The sequence below is a fragment of the Pelobates fuscus genome, chromosome 8, assembly GCF_036172605.1.
Source record: "Pelobates fuscus isolate aPelFus1 chromosome 8, aPelFus1.pri, whole genome shotgun sequence".
NCBI classification, from domain to species: domain Eukaryota; kingdom Metazoa; phylum Chordata; class Amphibia; order Anura; family Pelobatidae; genus Pelobates; species Pelobates fuscus.
This window is the reverse complement of record NC_086324.1, coordinates 117,658,519-117,678,329: the sequence shown is the minus strand read 5'-3', so window position 1 is coordinate 117,678,329 and position 19,811 is coordinate 117,658,519. Positions and strand designations below refer to the sequence as shown.

Below are 19,811 nucleotides of genomic sequence, written 5' to 3'. Positions count from 1 at the left end.
AGATCCTAGCAGTAGTTAGAATAACAGGTCTGATTCACGTACTAGACAGTCTATACTTGGAAAAACCCGAAAAAGGAAAAGTGCCTTCTTGGGCACTGGTAATAGTAAAGAGAGTGCCAGGGAAACGGCACAATAGTTGATAGAAAAAGAGAGTTATGTACACTGTGAGATAGTTTGCATGACTATATACCCAAATCGGCATATAGATTGCTTTCCGATTGAATAATGTCAAATGTCAATGTTAATGTTAAAAACACTATCTCCAGGAAGAAAACCACCATTGATCGCTATTAGACCGCTGTATCAAAAGCTCATGCTCTGTAACTCTATTGTATCACCCACCATGGCGATACAATATGTCTAAATATGACATTTCCAAGTGGTGATGCTGAATTCATTAGTCACCACTCATCACCCTATAAGGATTATACTGCATAAATTGCAATAATATTTTCCGGTAAGGCTTCAACCTTAAAGACCAGCATGTAAACTAATACCAGAAGAATTAGGGCACATGTGTATTATTGTAACTAAAACACAGTGACTTCTCCACATTGTTGACTTCAGCGAGCCACCGTAGCACCTAATTGCATGGCAGCCGAAAATCCGACCAATCAGCTGCCAGGGCGGTATTTTTAAACTCTACCACTGGAGGGAGACAGTTCCCCCTGACGAGCCGCTAAACACGGCGAAACGCGCGTCGGGTTTACACCGACATAACTTTCAGACCGTTATCTGCTTTCCGTCACCCTCGAGAAAAGTTTTCACTCCTCTAGATACCTTATGATCGGTCCCCAGAACCCGTCACATTGTAATCGGGCTCTATTACCGCACAGCAGCACACATAGCTGAACTGACCGATCCTGTTAATAAGAGGACACGATTGATACACTTATCTTGGGGATCTGACACTTTGACATTATTCAATCGGAAAGCAATCTATATGCCGATTTGGGTATATAGTCATGCAAACTATCTCACAGTGTACATAACTCTCTTTTTCTATCAACTATTGTGCCGTTTCCCTGGCACTCTCTTTACTATTACCAGTGCCCAAGAAGGCACTTTTCCTTTTTCGGGTTTTTCCAAGTATAGACTGTCTAGTACGTGAATCAGACCTGTTATTCTAACTACTGCTAGGATCTTTACAAATTGCAAGCATAGTGGGCTGACACACCGGACCTACAGTGAACTCAAACAACTTGCAAATTCACATCACGGTCTCGCTTCATTTTCCATGTTGGGTATCAGGACATGATTAGGCTGAGCACCGTAGCGACAGACCCGTTATTATTATTATTACTATTATTTTTTACCGCAATCTGTCGGATACTGGTCCATGCCTATACCTGTATACATACCAACATTGGACACTATCGTGTCAACGAAGCAAACCCATGAACAGTACCGCTGCTAATATCCTGTCAAATTACTAGCATTATCAGATGCCGCATAGGATTAACAGGGTACATAACAAACGTGTTACGTTCCACTTGGGTCTGTCCGACATTGGTCTAAGCCGTTACTTGTATATCCTTCTACATTGGATACTATTGTATCAACCAGGCAGGCTTACCAGATCTGACACCTACTCTGGAGCGACCCCTATTGGTAACTAACCACGCACTGGATATTGAGTCAGTATATGGATCAATACCAGAGTGACAGACTCGTTACACCCCACTTGTGCCTGTCAGACACTGGTTTGAGCCGTTACTGATATATAGATATCCACATCAAATATATATATATTTTTGGGTCATTCCGGTGGGCTTGCCAGCTACTGGCTCTGGAGCGACCCCTAGTGGTCAACCACTATTAGTACACGAGATTTAAGTTTGCTCTCCTAGGCACTGCATTTTCTGCTTTACCTAGCTCCGCTTACCCTCTCCCCCTTTTCCCTACTCCTTACTCGCCCTCCCCTCCCTACTGCCACTGACCACAATTGTGGATCAGTCTATGGGCTAGGATAGGATGGTTTTTTATGACAATTTGTCTACTCTCTATATGCTATCTTTATATGTGTTTGGTACTATGTGACTTTGGTATTTATACTAACATAGCACCAACCCCCTTACCCACACGCCTTGCTCTGTCTTTTGCTAGTAGGTCTGGCTGCCAACCACGAGTTAACCAGTACCTACTATAACTCAGAACTAGCGTTTATTTTACCTTATTAAAGTATGATCTTGTTATACCTTTTGGGACAAGACACTATACCTGTTCCATATTTCTTTTGATACTAACATCCCTCTATCAGGTTCTCCGCTAAGGACAGTTTCTCTCTCTCTTTGTACACATATCAATGAGGCCAACCAAGGCCAACTCATCTGAAATTGATTTATCACTGTGCAGAGAAGGGCTGATGGTACCAGTCACCAATTGTAAGTCAAAGCTTGCTCAAGACCTGAATGTGCACCTGCTGAAACATACCTTGCAAATAATTCTAATTGAGCTGCCTTGGTAAGTCTGTGATTGGACAGTCACAGAAAGTCTGGGCTGGGTTAGAAGGGGTGAGTTTGCAAATGCTTCAGACCAGAGAACTGCAGCTTTTACAAACTGTTTTTAGTTATATACCCAGTTTAAAAAAAATGCATTATTAAATGATTGCAAGTTTTCATTTGGGGTACATCTACTAAACAGTACTTATTTCTTTTGAATTTGGGCAGTGGAGTGTCCCTTTAATGTAAAGCAAATAAGTCCCACAGAAAAGCATAGAAAAGTAGCTGACAATTAACCCCTTAAGGACCAGCCTGTTTTTGCAATGTTGTACGTTAAGGACCAGAGCAGTTTTGACACTTTTGTGGTGTTTGTGTTTAGCTGTAATTTTCCTCTCTCTCATTTACTGTTCTCATACAAGTTATATATTGTTTTTTTAAGGACAAGAAGGGCTTTCTTTACATACCATTATTTGTATCATGTCATATATTCTATTTAACCCCTTAAGGACCGAACTTCTGGAATAAAAGGGAATCATGACGTGCCACACATGTCATGTGTCCTTAAGGGGTTAAAAAAAATAAATAAAATATGGTGAAAAATTAAAAAAAAAAAACATGTTTTGGGACTTTTACTTGAAAAATATTTTACTTATCTACAAAAGCTAATGAAAGAAACTGCTAAATAGATTCAAAATGTTGTCCCAAGTTTAAAAACACCCAGTGTTTACATGCTTTATTGTTTTTTTGTGTGCAAGTTATAGGCCTATAAATACAAGTAGGAAATTGCTGTTTCAATATATATATATATATATATATATATATATATATATATATATATATATATATTTTACATTTATCAATAGTGACATTGTAACACCGTTATCTGTCATAAAACCCTGAATCACACCTCACATGTACATATTTTTTTTAAAGTAGACAACCCAGGGTATTCAATATGGGGTATGTCCAGTCTTTTTTAGTAACCACCTAGTCACAAACACTGGCCAAAATTAGCATTTATATTTGTTTGTGTGTTAAAAATGCAAAAACGCTAACTTTGGCCAGTGTTTGTGACTAAGTGGCTAATAAAAAAAGGCTGAACATACCCCATTTGCAATACCTTGGGTTGTCTTCTTTTGCAAATGGTATGCCATCATGGGGTAATTCTCATTCCTGGGCTACCATACGTTCTCAAAGGCAAGCTAACCAATCTGACAAATTTCAATAAAAAAAAAAGTAAAATCAAGCCTTCTATTTAACCCTGTAACTTTCACAAACACTATAAAACCTCTACATGTGGGGTACTGTTATACTCAGGAGACTTTGCTGAACACAATTATTAGTGTATCAGAACAGTAAAATGTATCACAGCAATAATATCATCAGTGAAAGTGCCGTTTGTGTGTGAAAAATTCGAAAAACATCACTTTCACTGACAATATCATCGCTGTGATATATTTTACTGTTTTGAAACACTAATATTTGTGTTCAGCGAAGTCTCCCAAGTAAAACAGTATCCCCATGTAGAGGTTTTAGGGTGTCATAGAAAGTTACAGGGTTAAACACAGTGCTAGCAAATTAAATTATCTGGACTTTTGGCCTGGGTTGGCAGACAGGTCCCTCAAATTGCAATCATTAAAATTACTTAATTTGGTAAAAATATTACCTAAATATGCACGTAGAATTTTAATATATATATATATATATATATATATATATATATATATATATATATATATATATACATACCGTATATACTCGAGTATAAGCCGAGTTTTTCAGCACATTTTTTGTGCTGAAAAACCCCAACTCGGCTTATACTCGAGTCAATAGTCTGTATTATGGCAATTTGCATTGCCATAATACAGACTGGGGCTGTGGGGGCTGCAGAGAGCGTTACTTACCTCTCCTGCAGCTCCTGTCAGCTCTCTCCTCCTCCGCGCCGTCCGGTCAGCTCTTCTGTCAGCTCCCAGTGTAAGTCTTGCGAGAGCCGCGGCTCTCGCGAGACTTACAGTGGGAGCTGACCGAGGTGCTGAACGGACGGCGCGGAGGAGGAGAGAGCTGACAGGAGCTGCAGGAGAGGTAAGTAACGCTCTCTGCAGCCCCCACAGCCCCCCACTGAACTGCCAATGCTGGACCACCAGGGAAGGAGAGCCCCCCTCCCTGCCATGTATCAAGCATAATACAGACTGGGGCTGTGGGGGCTGCAGAGAGCGTTACTTACCTCTCCTGCAGCTCCTGTCAGCTCTCTCCTCCTCCGCGCCGTCCGGTCAGCTCTTCTGTCAGCTCCCAGTGTAAGTCTTGCGAGAGCCGCGGCTCTCGCGAGACTTACAGTGGGAGCTGACCGAGGTGCTGAACGGACGGCGCGGAGGAGGAGAGAGCTGACAGGAGCTGCAGGAGAGGTAAGTAACGCTCTCTGCAGCCCCCACAGCCCCCCACTGAACTGCCAATGCTGGACCACCAGGGAAGGAGAGCCCCCCTCCCTGCCATGTATCAAGCAGGGAGGGGGGACGAAAAAAATAAATAAATCGAAATAATAAAATATTAATAAGTAAAAAAAAAAAATTACAAATAAAATAAAATAATAAAAAATAACCATAAAAAATATTAAAATAATAAAAAATAATAATAAAATAAAATAAAAAAATAAATAATAAAATTAAATATTAAAATAATTAAAAATAATAATAATAAAATTGCCCACCCCCCACAAAGGCTCTGCAACACACACACACACACACACACTGCACACATACTCATACACACACTGCACACATACACACACACTGCATTCATACATACTGCACTCATACACACACGCTGCACTCATACACACACGCTGCATTCATACACACACGCTGCATTCATACACACACTGCACACACACTGCACTCATACACACACGCTGCACTCATACACACACGCTGCACTCATACACACACGCTGCACTCATACACACACGCTGCACTCATACACACACACGCTGCATTCATTATATACACACACTGTAAATAAATATTCAATTAATATAATTTTTTTAGGATCTAATTTTATTTAGAAATTTACCAGTAGCTGCTGCGTTTCCCACCCTAGTCTTATACTCGAGTCAATCATTTTTCCCAGTTTTTTGGGGTAAAATTAGGGGCCTCGTCTTATATTCGGGTCGGCTTATACTCGAGTATATACGGTATTTATATATTTGACGTCTACGTGTATATTTATGAAATTATTTATGTAATTATGTATATGGAGATATGTATATTTCATATTATTTTTATATATTTATACATATATATATATATATATATATATATATATATCATTACATTCTAAGTGTATTTTGATAAAAATATATTTATATATTAATATCAAAATACTATTAGAAAAAAATTACATATATATATATATAAAACATTTTTTAATTATTAAAAATAATTTTTACTTTTTGTTTTTTATTTTTATTAACATATTATTTATAATTGTATATATATATATATATATATATATATATATATATATATATACACACACAATATATAGTTATTATATATATTGTATATATACGTGTGTAATTTAATTATACGGATACTTTTTTATATGGATATATAAATATAAAAATACACTTAGTATGATATTATGTATATGATATATATATATATACATATATTATATATAGATATAATGCATGTATATATATCATATATATATATACACATATATTATTATTTTTTTTACACTGATTTTTTTTTTTTTTACTTTATTTTTTATTTTCTAATTGCAGGGAGACTGCCTGTCAATACAGAGAGTCCCCCTGCAGGCAGATACACAGGCACCTATTGCGGTCATGTGATGTAGTGATCACGTGACCGCGGGGTCCTGATCTGCCATGGGGAGACTGCCTGGGCAGACAGGCAGTCCCCCTGGACCGGGAGGAGCACTGATCGCCACCGGTGGAACGACGGCGATTAGGTAAGTACCCCCAGACCGTTACGACGGTTCAGGACCGTCATCGGTCCCCAAGGGGATGTTTCTCATGACGGTCCTGAACCGTCATCGGTCATGAAGGGGTTAATGTTTGGGGTTAGAATCTATGCTAGAAAAATAGTAAGTATTAAGTAATTAGTAACAATATTAAAACAAAGATCATATTACATCATATTTGTCTTTTCTAGGTGCTGAAAGGATAATTAAACATGTAAAAAATAATCAAACAAACATGAAGGCTGTTCACACCAGCAGAGGCATGACTCATAAAGAGACCGGGCCCTTTAATGTTGCAGAAGAGATGGGGGGAAGTTACTGTTACTTCCTCCCAGCTTACAGATCTCACAGGCTGGGATGACACAGAGAGGAGGAGGGAGAGCTCTGCAGCTTCAGACTCCCATCAGAATGTGTGTGTGCTTGTAAGTGCCAGTGTGTATCTGTGTGTGTATGTGTGTATCTGTGAGCACATCTGTGTGTCAGTGTGTGTATGTGTGTGTGTGTGTCTGTGTGTGTGCCAGTGTGTGTAAGTTATGGTATGTGTGCCAGTGAGTATGTGTGTATCTGTGTGTGTCTGTGTAGGTATGTATGCCAGTGTATGTATGTGCGTATCTGCATATGTGTGTCAATGTGTGAATTTGTAGGTATGTGTATCTGTGTGCCAGGGTGTGTGTATCTGTATGTCTGTCAGTGTGCATGTGTAGGTTTATGTGTATCTGTGTGCCAGTGTGTGTATCTGTGTGTATGTGTGTGCCAGAGTGTATGTGCAGGTATGCGTCTGTGTATCTGTGTGTCAGTGTATATGTGTGTATCTGTGTCTGTGCCAGTGTGTTTAATATCTCTTTTTTAATTTTTCCAAACAATCCGTAGAAGTATTAAAGAGAGTTTGAGTTGTATTTACTTATACCCAGAATATTTGCCACATTCATAATTAATTTGGAATACATGTGGAATAAATTCCAATGGATTGGCCAAAGTAAGCAGAATGTCGTCAGCATATGAAGTAATTTTATGTTGTTCTGTAAAAATATTTAAGCCACAGATCAATTAATTCCACCTAATTGCAGTGGCCAAAGGTTCTATACTTAAAATGTACAGAAGAAGAGCCAGGGGGCATCCTTGTCTGGTACCATTGTTAATATTAATCCACTGAGAGACTATGCCATAGCCAATAACTCTGGCTTGAGGGGTTGTGTAAAGTAGCACTATCGTTAAAAAAAAACTGACCAGACCAAAACTCTCCATAACCAAGTCCAGAAATCTCCATCTCACCCTGTCAAATGCTTTCTCAGCATCTAATCCTAAAATGACTGATTGATCGTTATGTCGATTCAGAAAATTTACTATATTTATGATCTTACGAGTATTATTTGCTATATTCCTTTGTGAGACAGATCCTGTTTGACATCATGTATAAGTTCAGGGATAATTGTCTTCAGTCTATTTGCCAGTATTTTGGAAAATATCTTAATATATGAATTTATCAAGGAAATGGGATGATAACGTGACAGGATGTCTGGATTCTTCCCAATTCTTCTTTATGGGATAAATCTACGCCTAGTGAACTAATTAAAGGTCGGACAGTAACGGGGAGATTACATCCATAGAGATTTTATAAAAAAATGTGGAGAAACTATCAGTTCCAGGAGCTTTTCTTTTTTCAACCACCGTATTGTATTTTGAATCTCATTAATAGTAAAATGTTTATGCAAAGATTTCAATTTCAATGGTTTTATTTTCGGAAGGTTGTATTTAGCAATAAATGTTTTAATTACACTGGAGTAGCTTCATCTTGTTATATTTTAGATTATACAGAGACTAATAATAATTTCTAAATGCTTCCCCAATTTGTTTGGGGAAGAGAAAACAAATTATTTCTTATTTTAATTTTGTTAATATGATCATTTTGCTTTTTAAATTACATTTTTTTTGAGAGAAGCTTATCAGTTTTATTACTGTTTAAATACCAGTTTTGTTTTAATGCAACCACATTTCTATTGATTTTCTCTTGTAGTTTGATTTTTATAAGGTTCTGGATATTCAAAATAGTTTTAGAAGTGTTTCAATTTGGGGTGAGTTTGTTTATATTCTCTTGTTTGGCTAAGGAAATGTAAAGGTTTGTCAAAGGTCCTTAAGGTTTTTTTTTTTTTTGTTTTTTTTTTTTTTGTTTTTTTTTTAAATATGCGATCTTAACTTAATAAACAGACCATGCATTAAAAAGTACACCATATTGAGAATGTTGTGTCCCATTTGCCATTAAGCTCAATACATTATTTAGCCTGTTCTATTAATTCTTCAGTAAAGGATGCTTGAGAACATAGTGATTCATTTAGACTCAAGCTATTTTTAATAGGATATTCTGTGTTACTTTTAACTTTTAAAAAATAGGAGCATGACCTGACCATGTTATCGAGCCAATCTCTGAGGAATCAAACTTTTTCAGCGAATGGGTTTTTGTAATAAACAAATCAATCCTGATCTGACCTAAAACCATCTTTCACATTCAGGGTGCAAACGGACTTATGCTGTGACGTTTTACCATAATTTCTTATCTGCTTTATTATTGCTTCATGTGTAAGGTTACTTCTCTTTTCTCCTCTCCCTTCTCAGTTCCTTTAATCTTCCCCTCTTTTATATCAGTTTCTTCTGTATATTCGTATATGCAGTGTAACAGAGCTCCCTGTACCCCTGGCTGGGTATCTTCACCAAGAACCGCTTCCTAGCTGGAACTGGGGACAAACCGCAGCACTTCTGCCCAGTCACCATGGCTTGACTGGGGCCCTGGAACCGCTCCTTCCTGGAGACGAATAGGAAATTAGCTCAAGTCCTTACAAGGACTTCCCCTGTTGAATCCCCTGCAAGCTGGAACAGCAGACACAGGAGTAAATCTTCTTTCCCACCAATAACAGGACGACACACAATTTTGGAGTGTAAGCTGGAATAGCATTTTAATGAAGGCACACTGGCCTTTTATGTAAGTTTCCCAGAGACTTTTAAATATTTTTGCACAGGGTCCATAGTCTGTGGGCAGGAGGCTGGCAAGCAGGCTACTCCACAAGCTCGTGGCAAACTCAGGTAAAAAAAGGGAAGTTTGCCACGTGCAGCTATTCTGGTCTTATGTCATAAAGAGAACATAATAACCACTTAAGCTCAAAACAATTTAAAATTTCTTTTTTTCTCTCTCTAAGATTGCAAATATGACACCTAAAAAAAGATAATATTGTTGAAAGAAATGACTAAATTAATTTATTCTGCTCTCCGAAACAACAAGATATGTCTAAAACACTTTCAAGAATTTTAAATTGTAAGCTCACAGGCTATCTAGCTAAGCACCTTATTAAAGAATATTAACGAACTTACATGGCTAGATATCAGCTTACAGGCAGGGCCCTGTCTACCTTTTGTATTTGTCTGTGTATATTGTACGTCCTCCACCAATTGTATAGCGCTGAGGAATCTGTTGGAGCTTTAAAAACACCAGTACTACATAAATAATAAATAAAAAAGAAATTTGCTAAGAACTAACAAAGAACTGATGGAACAATCTGCTGGGAGTGTAAGAAAAGAAGATACAGCCACAGTATTCTTCTCATGAGATTCACTAAATATAATGATGGATAATTTATAAAAGAGAATAAAAAAAAATAGACTCAAATACAATTTAATTGAAAAAGGAGGTATCTCTTATAGGACAGAAATTATCCCAACAAGTAAATACATTACTTAAATTCCAAAATTATTTTTTCAAGATACAAGCAGAAAATATTCAATTAAAATCTAAACATTGGATTACTACTTAGAGAAAAAAAAGAAAAGGAAGAATTACCGTATTTTTCGCTCCATAAGACACACTTTTTTCCCCCTCAAAAGTGAGGGGAAATGTCTGTGCGTCTTATGGAGCGAATATGAAGCTTTACTTACCTGTCTTGTAACGTGGGCCGGCTTCACAGCGCGCACCGCAGTACAGGAACTTCAATTTCAGGTTCCGGTTTCCGGCGGGACTGAAAGGAAGTGCGCACTCAGTATGCACATTTCCTTTCAGTCCCACCAGAAACCGGAACCTGAAATTGAACTTCCAGTACCGCGGTGCGCGCTGTGAAGCCGGCCCACGCTACAAGACAGGTAAGTAATTATGGGACAAGGGGAGGGGAGAGGGGAACACTATGGGAGGAGGGGGGTAACACTGTGGGAGGAGGGGATGGGGGAACACTGTGGGAGGGGTGGAGGGGGCAACACTAGGAGAGGAGGGGAGGGGGGAACACGAGGGGAGGGGTGACACTAGGGGAGGAGGGCATGGGGGAACACTATGGGATGAGGGGGGAGAACACTATGGGAGGGGGGAACACAGTGGGAGGAGGGGAGGGGGAGAACACTATGGGAGGAGAGGGGGGGACACTATGGGATGAGGGGGGAAACACTATTGGAGGGGAGGGGGAAACACTATGGGAGGGGGGGAAACACTATTGGAGGGGGAGAACTATGGGAGGGGGGAGAACACTATTTGAGCAGGGGAGGGGGGGAACACTATGGGATGAGGGGGAGAACACTATGGGAGGAGGGGAGGGGGCACACTATGGGATGAGGGGGAGAACTATGGGATGAGGGGGAGAACACTATGGGAGGAGGCGAGGGGGGAACACTATGGGATGAGAGGGAGAACACTATGGGAGGAGGGGAGGGGGGAACACTATGGGAGGAGGGGAGGGGAGGGGGAGCACTATGGGATGAGAACACTATTGGACAAGGTAAGGAGGGGGTTAAAGAACACTTGGGCAACGGGATGGGGCTAAAGAACACTATGGGACAGGGGAGGAGGGGTTAAAAATCACTATGGGACAGAGGAAGGGGGGGGTTAAAAATCACTGCGGGATAGGGAAGGGGGGTTAAAGATCATTATGGGACAGGAGAGGGGAGTGGGTGGTAAGGAACACTATTGGACAGGGGAGAGAAAAAAATATTCTGAACTAACTTTCCCATAGTAAAAAACACATTGGGATAGTTTGTTAAAAATATTTTTTTTCTGGGTTTCCTCCTCTAAAAACTAGGTGTGTCTTATGGTGTGGTGCGTCTTATGGAGCGAAAAATACGGTATATGAGAGAGGAATAATGAGGATTATTGGTTTCTTGAAAATTAAAAGTATCTACTAACTTAAATACCTAAATATGTTAATATTAATTATATACGAAGTATGAAATATCATATAAAAATCTGTGCTACGCAGGTATAGACTCATACATAAAATATTTTTTTTCTTTCCCTGATATTTTATCAGATGTAAAATTGTATTATTTTAATATTGTTAAATGCACCAGTGAGGTTATTCTAAAAGGACAGATTAAGGGTATAAGGGTATTTGTAGCTAAATATGATAAAGTGAAAAGGGCAAGCTATTTGAAAAGCTATATGACATGATGTCATATGTAAAGACTTGGGAAAACAGAAGAAACACAAATGATATGCTTATTATGGCACTTGTCAAGGGGTGTGATATATTAGACAGCAAGTGAACAGTCAGTTCATGAATTTCATGTGTTGGAATCAGAAAATGGGCAAGCAAAACTATCTGAATGAATTTAACATGGGCTTAGTAGTGATGGCATTTCTAAAACAGCAAGTCTTATATGCTCTCAGTGTGCAGTGGATAGTACCTACCAAAGTAGTGTGAGGAAAGACAACCGGTAACAGGCATGAGGGCCATGGGCGCCCCAAGGTTCTTTAATGTATGTGGGAAGCAAAAGCTAGGCACTCTGGTCAGATCACACAGAAGAACTACTGTAGCTCATATTGCTGAAAACCATAATGCTGGCCATGACAGAAAGGTGTCAGGACACACAGTGCATTGCAGTTTGCTGTGAATAGAGCCGCGTAGCTGCAGACTGGTCAGAGGGCCCAATATTGTAGGCGTAAAACAAGTTATGCCTACAATATTTAATGTTACCCCTTCTGTTATTACCTCTGTTAATATAAGCAATTTAAAGGCTTAAAGGGAAATTATAAATTTTTTCAGCACTAAAAGTGCCTTCAATGGGATGTGAGAGTCAGAACTTGATCATTGAGCAATGCAAGTAGGTTGCCTGGTCTGATAATTCAAGTTTTCATTTAGATCAGGTGGATGGGTGGATGTGTGTGCATTGGTTACCTGGGGAAGAAGACATGGCAGGAGGATGCACTATGGGAAAAAGGTAGGCCGGTGGAGGCAGTGCTATGCTCTGGACAATGTTCTGCTTTGAAACCTTGGGTCCTGGTATTCACGTGGATGTTACTTTGGCACGTACTGCCCCAATGGCCTCTTACAGCATGATGATGCCCTCTTTCACACTGCAAACATTGTTATGGAATAGATTGAGGGACCTGACAAAGTGTTCAAGGTGGCTTTCAAATTCCCCTGATCTCTATTCAATTGAGCACCTGTGGAATGTGCTGGAAAACAAATACAATCCATGGAGGTCCCACCTTGCATCTTGCAGTATTTACAGAATCGGTTGCTAATGTCTTGGTTCAAGATACCAGAAAACATGTTTCGAGGTCTTGTGGAGTCCATGCCTCAATACATCAGACCTGTTGTGCCCGCACAAGCAGGGCCAGATTAAGAGCCCAGTGGGCCTGGTGCTGACAATTATGATGGGCCTATTTACAGAATCTTATCCTACAAAACCACTAAAAGAATCATACCTCCCAAGCGTCATGTATCTGATGGAGATGGTGTTGGAGGGAAACTCAAAGGATGCAGCTATACGAAAACACATACTCTATGCTAATCTCTCTCTAATTTATGCTTTCATCTTTTAAGTAAATCCATAACCCCTAACAGCAGTGCCCAGTGACGCAGGATGTCAATGTGCAAGGTAAAAGAGTGTGCCACTGGCGCAAATCACGTAACCTGCCAAAAGGGGTGAACATGCCCAAAAAGGGGGCATTGTTTGTCCAAAGAATTGGAAGGCCAGCCTGGCATGAATGCATGCCAGACTGCCTGCCAATCATGCACGCTGTCTAACTAAGGGCATACTACGCAGGCAGCACCCTGAGCTTGACATAAATGCATCAAATGATGCGCCTACTCCACGCTTTCTAAGGACTGTCCCCTAGCACTCACATGTCCACTTGTCTCCTTATCATCTTACTAGCAGGCAGAAGTTCCTGGTATATAGTCTGAGATGGAGAAAATGTGTATGTAGTGAGTGTAAAAGAAAGGGGACATGCCACAGTGTTTGAAAGACCAAAGTCTGCATTATCTAAACTTATTTTATTGTCAGCCAGTCCACACAGGTTTTGTTCTCATGCATCCATCTTAAGCTTCCAAACTTAAAGGGACACTATAGTCACCAGAACAACTACAGCTTATCGAATTTGTTCTGGTAAGTAGAATCATACCCTCCAGGCTTTTTGTAGTAAACACTGTCTTTTCAGAAAAAATAACTCTGATGGCCACTCCTTAGATGGCTGCTAGAGGTTCCTCCTGGGGCAGTACTGCCAAGTGTGCAGCACCGCCATTCATTGTCTCCACCCTCTGCATGCAGAAACTGAACTTTCCTCATATAGATGCATTGAATCAGTTTATCTTCATGAGGAGATGCTGATTGGCCAGGGCTATGTTTGACTTGTGCTGGCTCTACCCCTGATCTGCCTAGTTGGCAGTCTCAGCCAATCCTATGGGGAAGCATTGTAATTTGCGCAGACCACCACTTCTGATGATGTCAGCAGACAGAGTCAGTTCAGAGGCAGACAGGGACAGAACCAGCAGCTGCATACTTGAATACAAGTAAGAGTTTACTATATTTAGGGAGGCAAGAGGGGGGGCTAAATTGTGGTTTTAACATAATAAGGTCAGACATGCATGATTGTGTTCCTGACCCTCTAGTGTTCATTTAAGCAAGAGTATGTGAAGAGTAGTTAGGGTTGCCACCTTTCTTGGAAAAAAATACCAGCCTTTCTATCAGGTTATGGATCATTCCACGTATTACAGCTGAGCTACGCAGACTCAACATTCCTTTCCCAGCAACGGTGGGTAAACAGAACTGTTCAGGCTAATGCGTACCAATATGGACAATGCTGAAGCTGGAGTAGGCATGAGTAGCTCGAGCAACACCAACCTCCATGCAACGTTCTCAGCACTAGGGGTAAATAAATGATAGACTGGAAAGACTAGAAATACGTTGTCAAACCATGCCGTCAACCGGACGCTGACCTTTGCAAGGTCCTCTGTACGCATACGATCATAACACAATTCAATACTGAGCATGTACGCCTGTACATTCAGATATCAAACAGGATATTGATTGTCATGCTATCTGACTTTCTGTCTGAAAGTTTTTACACTAATAGGTGAATTAGGATATAGATAAGTTGCGATGCCACACCTATCAGACATATTGTGACATCATTATTATACTAAAACATGTCATCTTTAAGTAGAGCCAGCCCTACCTCATACTCATAGAAGTTGCCATGATGGTCCTGCCATGGCTGATTTAATCGGTTTCTACTAACTGTATGTTTGTTATTTCAGGGTGAATTTCACTACTATCATGTTCAGTATTTCAAGATGCCTTCTTCAGCTTCCGGTATTAAGCAACCTTACTGGAACATATCGACTTCTATTATATGTCTTGGTGTGTGTCGCTATTGACTGGATCGATCATGTCAAGCCCAACTTGGGCCTACACATATGGTTCAGAAATATAAACGAACTTGTATATACATTCACTGGAATTACATTAACTACAACCCTCATGCAACTCATCAGCTAACAATGTTTACTTTGGTTTAGTTATACTAATTATGGGTTGTAGGTTGGCTTCTCATACACTTGTTAGCTTGAATTTTCCACTGATCATTTCTATTCATTTTTTGTTTTGTTCTAGTCTTGGGGTACTAAGATGAAAATTCAAAAACGATTTTCCCGCAACTAAAGCCTAAACATCCACAATGCTCTATCCAGAATGGGAGAATGAGGCATAGAACAATTTCTCATCATTTATGTTATTTGTTTTTGTTTATTTTCATTGTAAGAAACATATTACAGTATTGTGCAATCTATGAGTGCTAGAACAATTTACGGACAACATGAAAAAAAAAAAAATTATATATATATATATATATATATATATATATATATGTGTGTGTGTATGTATAGTTTGTTATCTAGAAAAAAAGTTTTATTCACAAATTGCAAAATTTAAAGCAAAAAGTTGATTTGGTGTAATCGTCCAACTAGTAAAAAAGAATTGCAAAATGTAAAGCAAAATGTTGATTTGGTGTAATCTTCCAACTAGTAGTAATAGTTATAGTTCATCAATATTTTCCATTTGAAGTTTAAATTCACCCCAGTTACCTGTTAAATTAATAAACTATCAACTTCTGTTGAATCATACTGATATTCTGTAATGCAACCTGTAAATTATTTGATAATAGTTCAAATGATTCATTGTTTCTACATCTAACAATCGTTATTTCGACAAAGGGGAACAATACATTTAAAGGAAGATTGACATTTATAAATAAATAGGCAGAAAGGTTATACATTAAAAATGATTGAGCAATATTGAAAATGTATATTGAATAAACACATTCATAAATATAATATATCACAACTTAGAAATATTGTAATCTTACCTGCATAGAATTCAGGACTGTAAACAGCACCCACAACTGGATTTAACTTCCACCCTAAATGAAAAACCAATACTAAATTAACCAATGATACCCTAAAGGAAAAATCAATACTTAATCCCTAACAATCATATATTGTCATGTTATTAGTGAGTAGTTAGTTTGGAATCCAGGCTAGATTCATTTTGGGTTGAGCACTTCACCCAGCCCCCAGTTTCAGAGGTCCTTTTGGAGGTGACCACAGAAAGGTACATTTGAGGAGATTTTGGATAGTAATGTCCCTTTTTTATAATTCTCATAGAGAGGATATATCATATGCATTGTGATTATATACAACAAAGCACGATCACTTCAATTGTTTAGTTTTGACACTGCATTTCTTTTTAATTACGTGTATCACATTCATTCTGTGTTCAATATACTTAAAATGCTCTTACAACAGATTATTAAAATACACTTTTGCTTATTTAGCACTAGCACTATTTAATTTGTCTTCCACGTTGGAATTAATGTAGGACCCACTGATATTAAGGTACTGTGAAGTAGTGATGAACTTAACACAATATGGTTATATGGTGGAACTGAATTTTTATGTGTGCGCTGTTTTTTAATCTGTATTATGTATACATTTTGGTCACTACGGTAGCACCATTCCTGCAAAATACATATTCTGGGTGTGCCCCCAATTGAAAGCATTGAATCAAAGCTGTGCTGTGTGGACTTCTGCATCACATGACCGAGTTTTACTTAGTCAGCAGAAATGCACCTCTAGTTGCTGTCATACTGGCAGTCACAAAAGTAGACTTAAAACTCTAATGCAAACATTGCAGTTTCTATAAAAAAGATGGCAGTGTACATGGTGTGCAACAATCTCTAGGTAGGTGGTATGTGTCTAAATAACATCAACTTGAATAACAGGGCTTCCTTCTTCCCATAGTGCATGCTGCTGTCATCTCTTCCTAAAGTACATGATGCACAAACAACCGGCCACCCACCTTACAAAAAAGAAAACATGATTCATCAGACCAGACAACCTTATTCCATTGCCCCATGGTCCAGTTATGATGGTCATGTTCCCATGAAGGCACTTTAAGCAGAGGGCAGATGGGTTATCATGGGCACTGTGCCAGGTCTGCGACTACGCAGCATAATATGCAGCAAGCTATGATGCACTGTGTGTTCTGTTACCTTTCTACCATGGCCAGCATTATTTTTTTCAGCAGTATGAGCTATAGTAGCCCTTCTTTGTGATCGGAGCAGACAGTATATTCTTCGTTTCCCACATGCATCAATGAGTCTTGGATGCCCCTGACACAGATTCACTCATTGCCCTTCCTTGCACCACTTTTGGTGCACCACTGCATGCTGGAAACACCTCATAAGACTTGCCAATTTAGAGATGCTCTGACACAGTCGTCTAGCTATAACGGTTTGGTGCTTGTCAAAGTCACAGGTGCCACTATAATAATATGATCAATGTTATTCACTTAACTTGTGAACGTGTGGTTTTAATGTGGTGGCTCATCAGTGCATACATGAAGGATCAAAGAAAAGAAAATGTTACTTGCGCTTTTTCCTTAATCCCTATGTATATTTAGACAAATGGAGGTCATTTAGTTGCTCCAATGGCCATTGGAGGGATGCCCGCCTGCCAACGTCAAGGCAGACCCCCCCTAAGCGGGTCCTAACACTGACCCTTCAGCCTGCTTCCTTGAGCTTCTGGCAAAGATATCTCTAATGAGACAGAAAGGGGTATTTTTTATATACACCCCTTTACTTATTAACCCTTAATAGGGAACACATGGGATGGGTAGCAGCATTGTAACCAGGCTGTGTGATACAAAGTAAATACAAATACAAAAAGAGAAGTCCTGCGCTTAAGCTGCAAGGACTACAACACACATCAGCCCCAATATATAGTAAAAACCAAAGAAAAGAAAATGTTACTTGCGCTTTTTCCTTAATCCCTATGTATATTTAGACAAATGGAGGTCATTTAGTTGCTCCAATGGCCATTGGAGGGATGCCCGCCTGCCAACGTCAAGGCAGACCCCCCCTAAGCGGGTCCTAACACTGACCCTTCAGCCTGCTTCCTTGAGCTTCTGGCAAAGATATCTCTAATGAGACAGAAAGGGGTATTTTTTATATACACCCCTTTACTTATTAACCCTTAATAGGGAACACATGGGATGGGTAGCAGCATTGTAACCAGGCTGTGTGATACAAAGTAAATACAAATACAAAAAGAGATCTCCTGCGCTTAAGCTGCAAGGACTACAACACACATCAGCCCCAATATATAGTAAAAACCAAAGAAAAGAAAATGTTACTTGCGCTTTTTCCTTAATCCCTATGTATATTTAGACAAATGGAGGTCATTTAGTTGCTCCAATGGCCATTGGAGGGATGCCCGCCTGCCAACGTCAAGGCAGACCCCCCCTAAGCGGGTCCTAACACTGACCCTTCAGCCTGCTTCCTTGAGCTTCTGGCAAAGATATCTCTAATGAGACAGAAAGGGGTATTTTTTATATACACCCCTTTACTTATTAACCCTTAATAGGGAACACATGGGATGGGTAGCAGCATTGTAACCAGGCTGTGTGATACAAAGTAAATACAAATACAAAAAGAGAAGTCCTGCGCTTAAGCTGCAAGGACTACAACACACATCAGCCCCAATATATAGTAAAAACCAAAGAAAAGAAAATGTTACTTGCGCTTTTTCCTTAATCCCTATGTATATTTAGACAAATGGAGGTCATTTAGTTGCTCCAATGGCCATTGGAGGGATGCCCGCCTGCCAACGTCAAGGCAGACCCCCCCTAAGCGGGTCCTAACACTGACCCTTCAGCCTGCTTCCTTGAGCTTCTGGCAAAGATATCTCTAATGAGACAGAAAGGGGTATTTTTTATATACACCCCTTTACTTATTAACCCTTAATAGGGAACACATGGGATGGGTAGCAGCATTGTAACCAGGCTGTGTGATACAAAGTAAATACAAATACAAAAAGAGAAGTCCTGCGCTTAAGCTGCAAGGACTACAACACACATCAGCCCCAATATATAGTAAAAACCAAAGAAAAGAAAATGTTACTTGCGCTTTTTCCTTAATCCCTATGTATATTTAGACAAATGGAGGTCATTTAGTTGCTCCAATGGCCATTGGAGGGATGCCCGCCTGCCAACGTCAAGGCAGACCCCCCCTAAGCGGGTCCTAACACTGACCCTTCAGCCTGCTTCCTTGAGCTTCTGGCAAAGATATCTCTAATGAGACAGAAAGGGGTATTTTTTATATACACCCCTTTACTTATTAACCCTTAATAGGGAACACATGGGATGGGTAGCAGCATTGTAACCAGGCTGTGTGATACAAAGTAAATACAAATACAAAAAGAGAAGTCCTGCGCTTAAGCTGCAAGGACTACAACACACATCAGCCCCAATATATAGTAAAAACCAAAGAAAAGAAAATGTTACTTGCGCTTTTTCCTTAATCCCTATGTATATTTAGACAAATGGAGGTCATTTAGTTGCTCCAATGGCCATTGGAGGGATGCCCGCCTGCCAACGTCAAGGCAGACCCCCCCTAAGCGGGTCCTAACACTGACCCTTCAGCCTGCTTCCTTGAGCTTCTGGCAAAGATATCTCTAATGAGACAGAAAGGGGTATTTTTTATATACACCCCTTTACTTATTAACCCTTAATAGGGAACACATGGGATGGGTAGCAGCATTGTAACCAGGCTGTGTGATACAAAGTAAATACAAATACAAAAAG

General features: G+C 39.5%; 1 protein-coding gene across 1 annotated transcript in view; it reads right to left on the bottom strand.

Annotated features, from left to right (window-relative positions):
• The window catches only part of RBFOX1 (RNA binding fox-1 homolog 1), a 1,085,723-nt gene that overhangs the window by 323,022 nt on the left and 742,890 nt on the right, over positions 1-19,811 (bottom strand). The window contains exon 7 of the mRNA XM_063430238.1: positions 16,036-16,089. Within this exon, the coding sequence (XP_063286308.1) occupies positions 16,036-16,089 (54 nt within the window). The remainder of the gene's footprint in view (positions 1-16,035; positions 16,090-19,811) is intronic.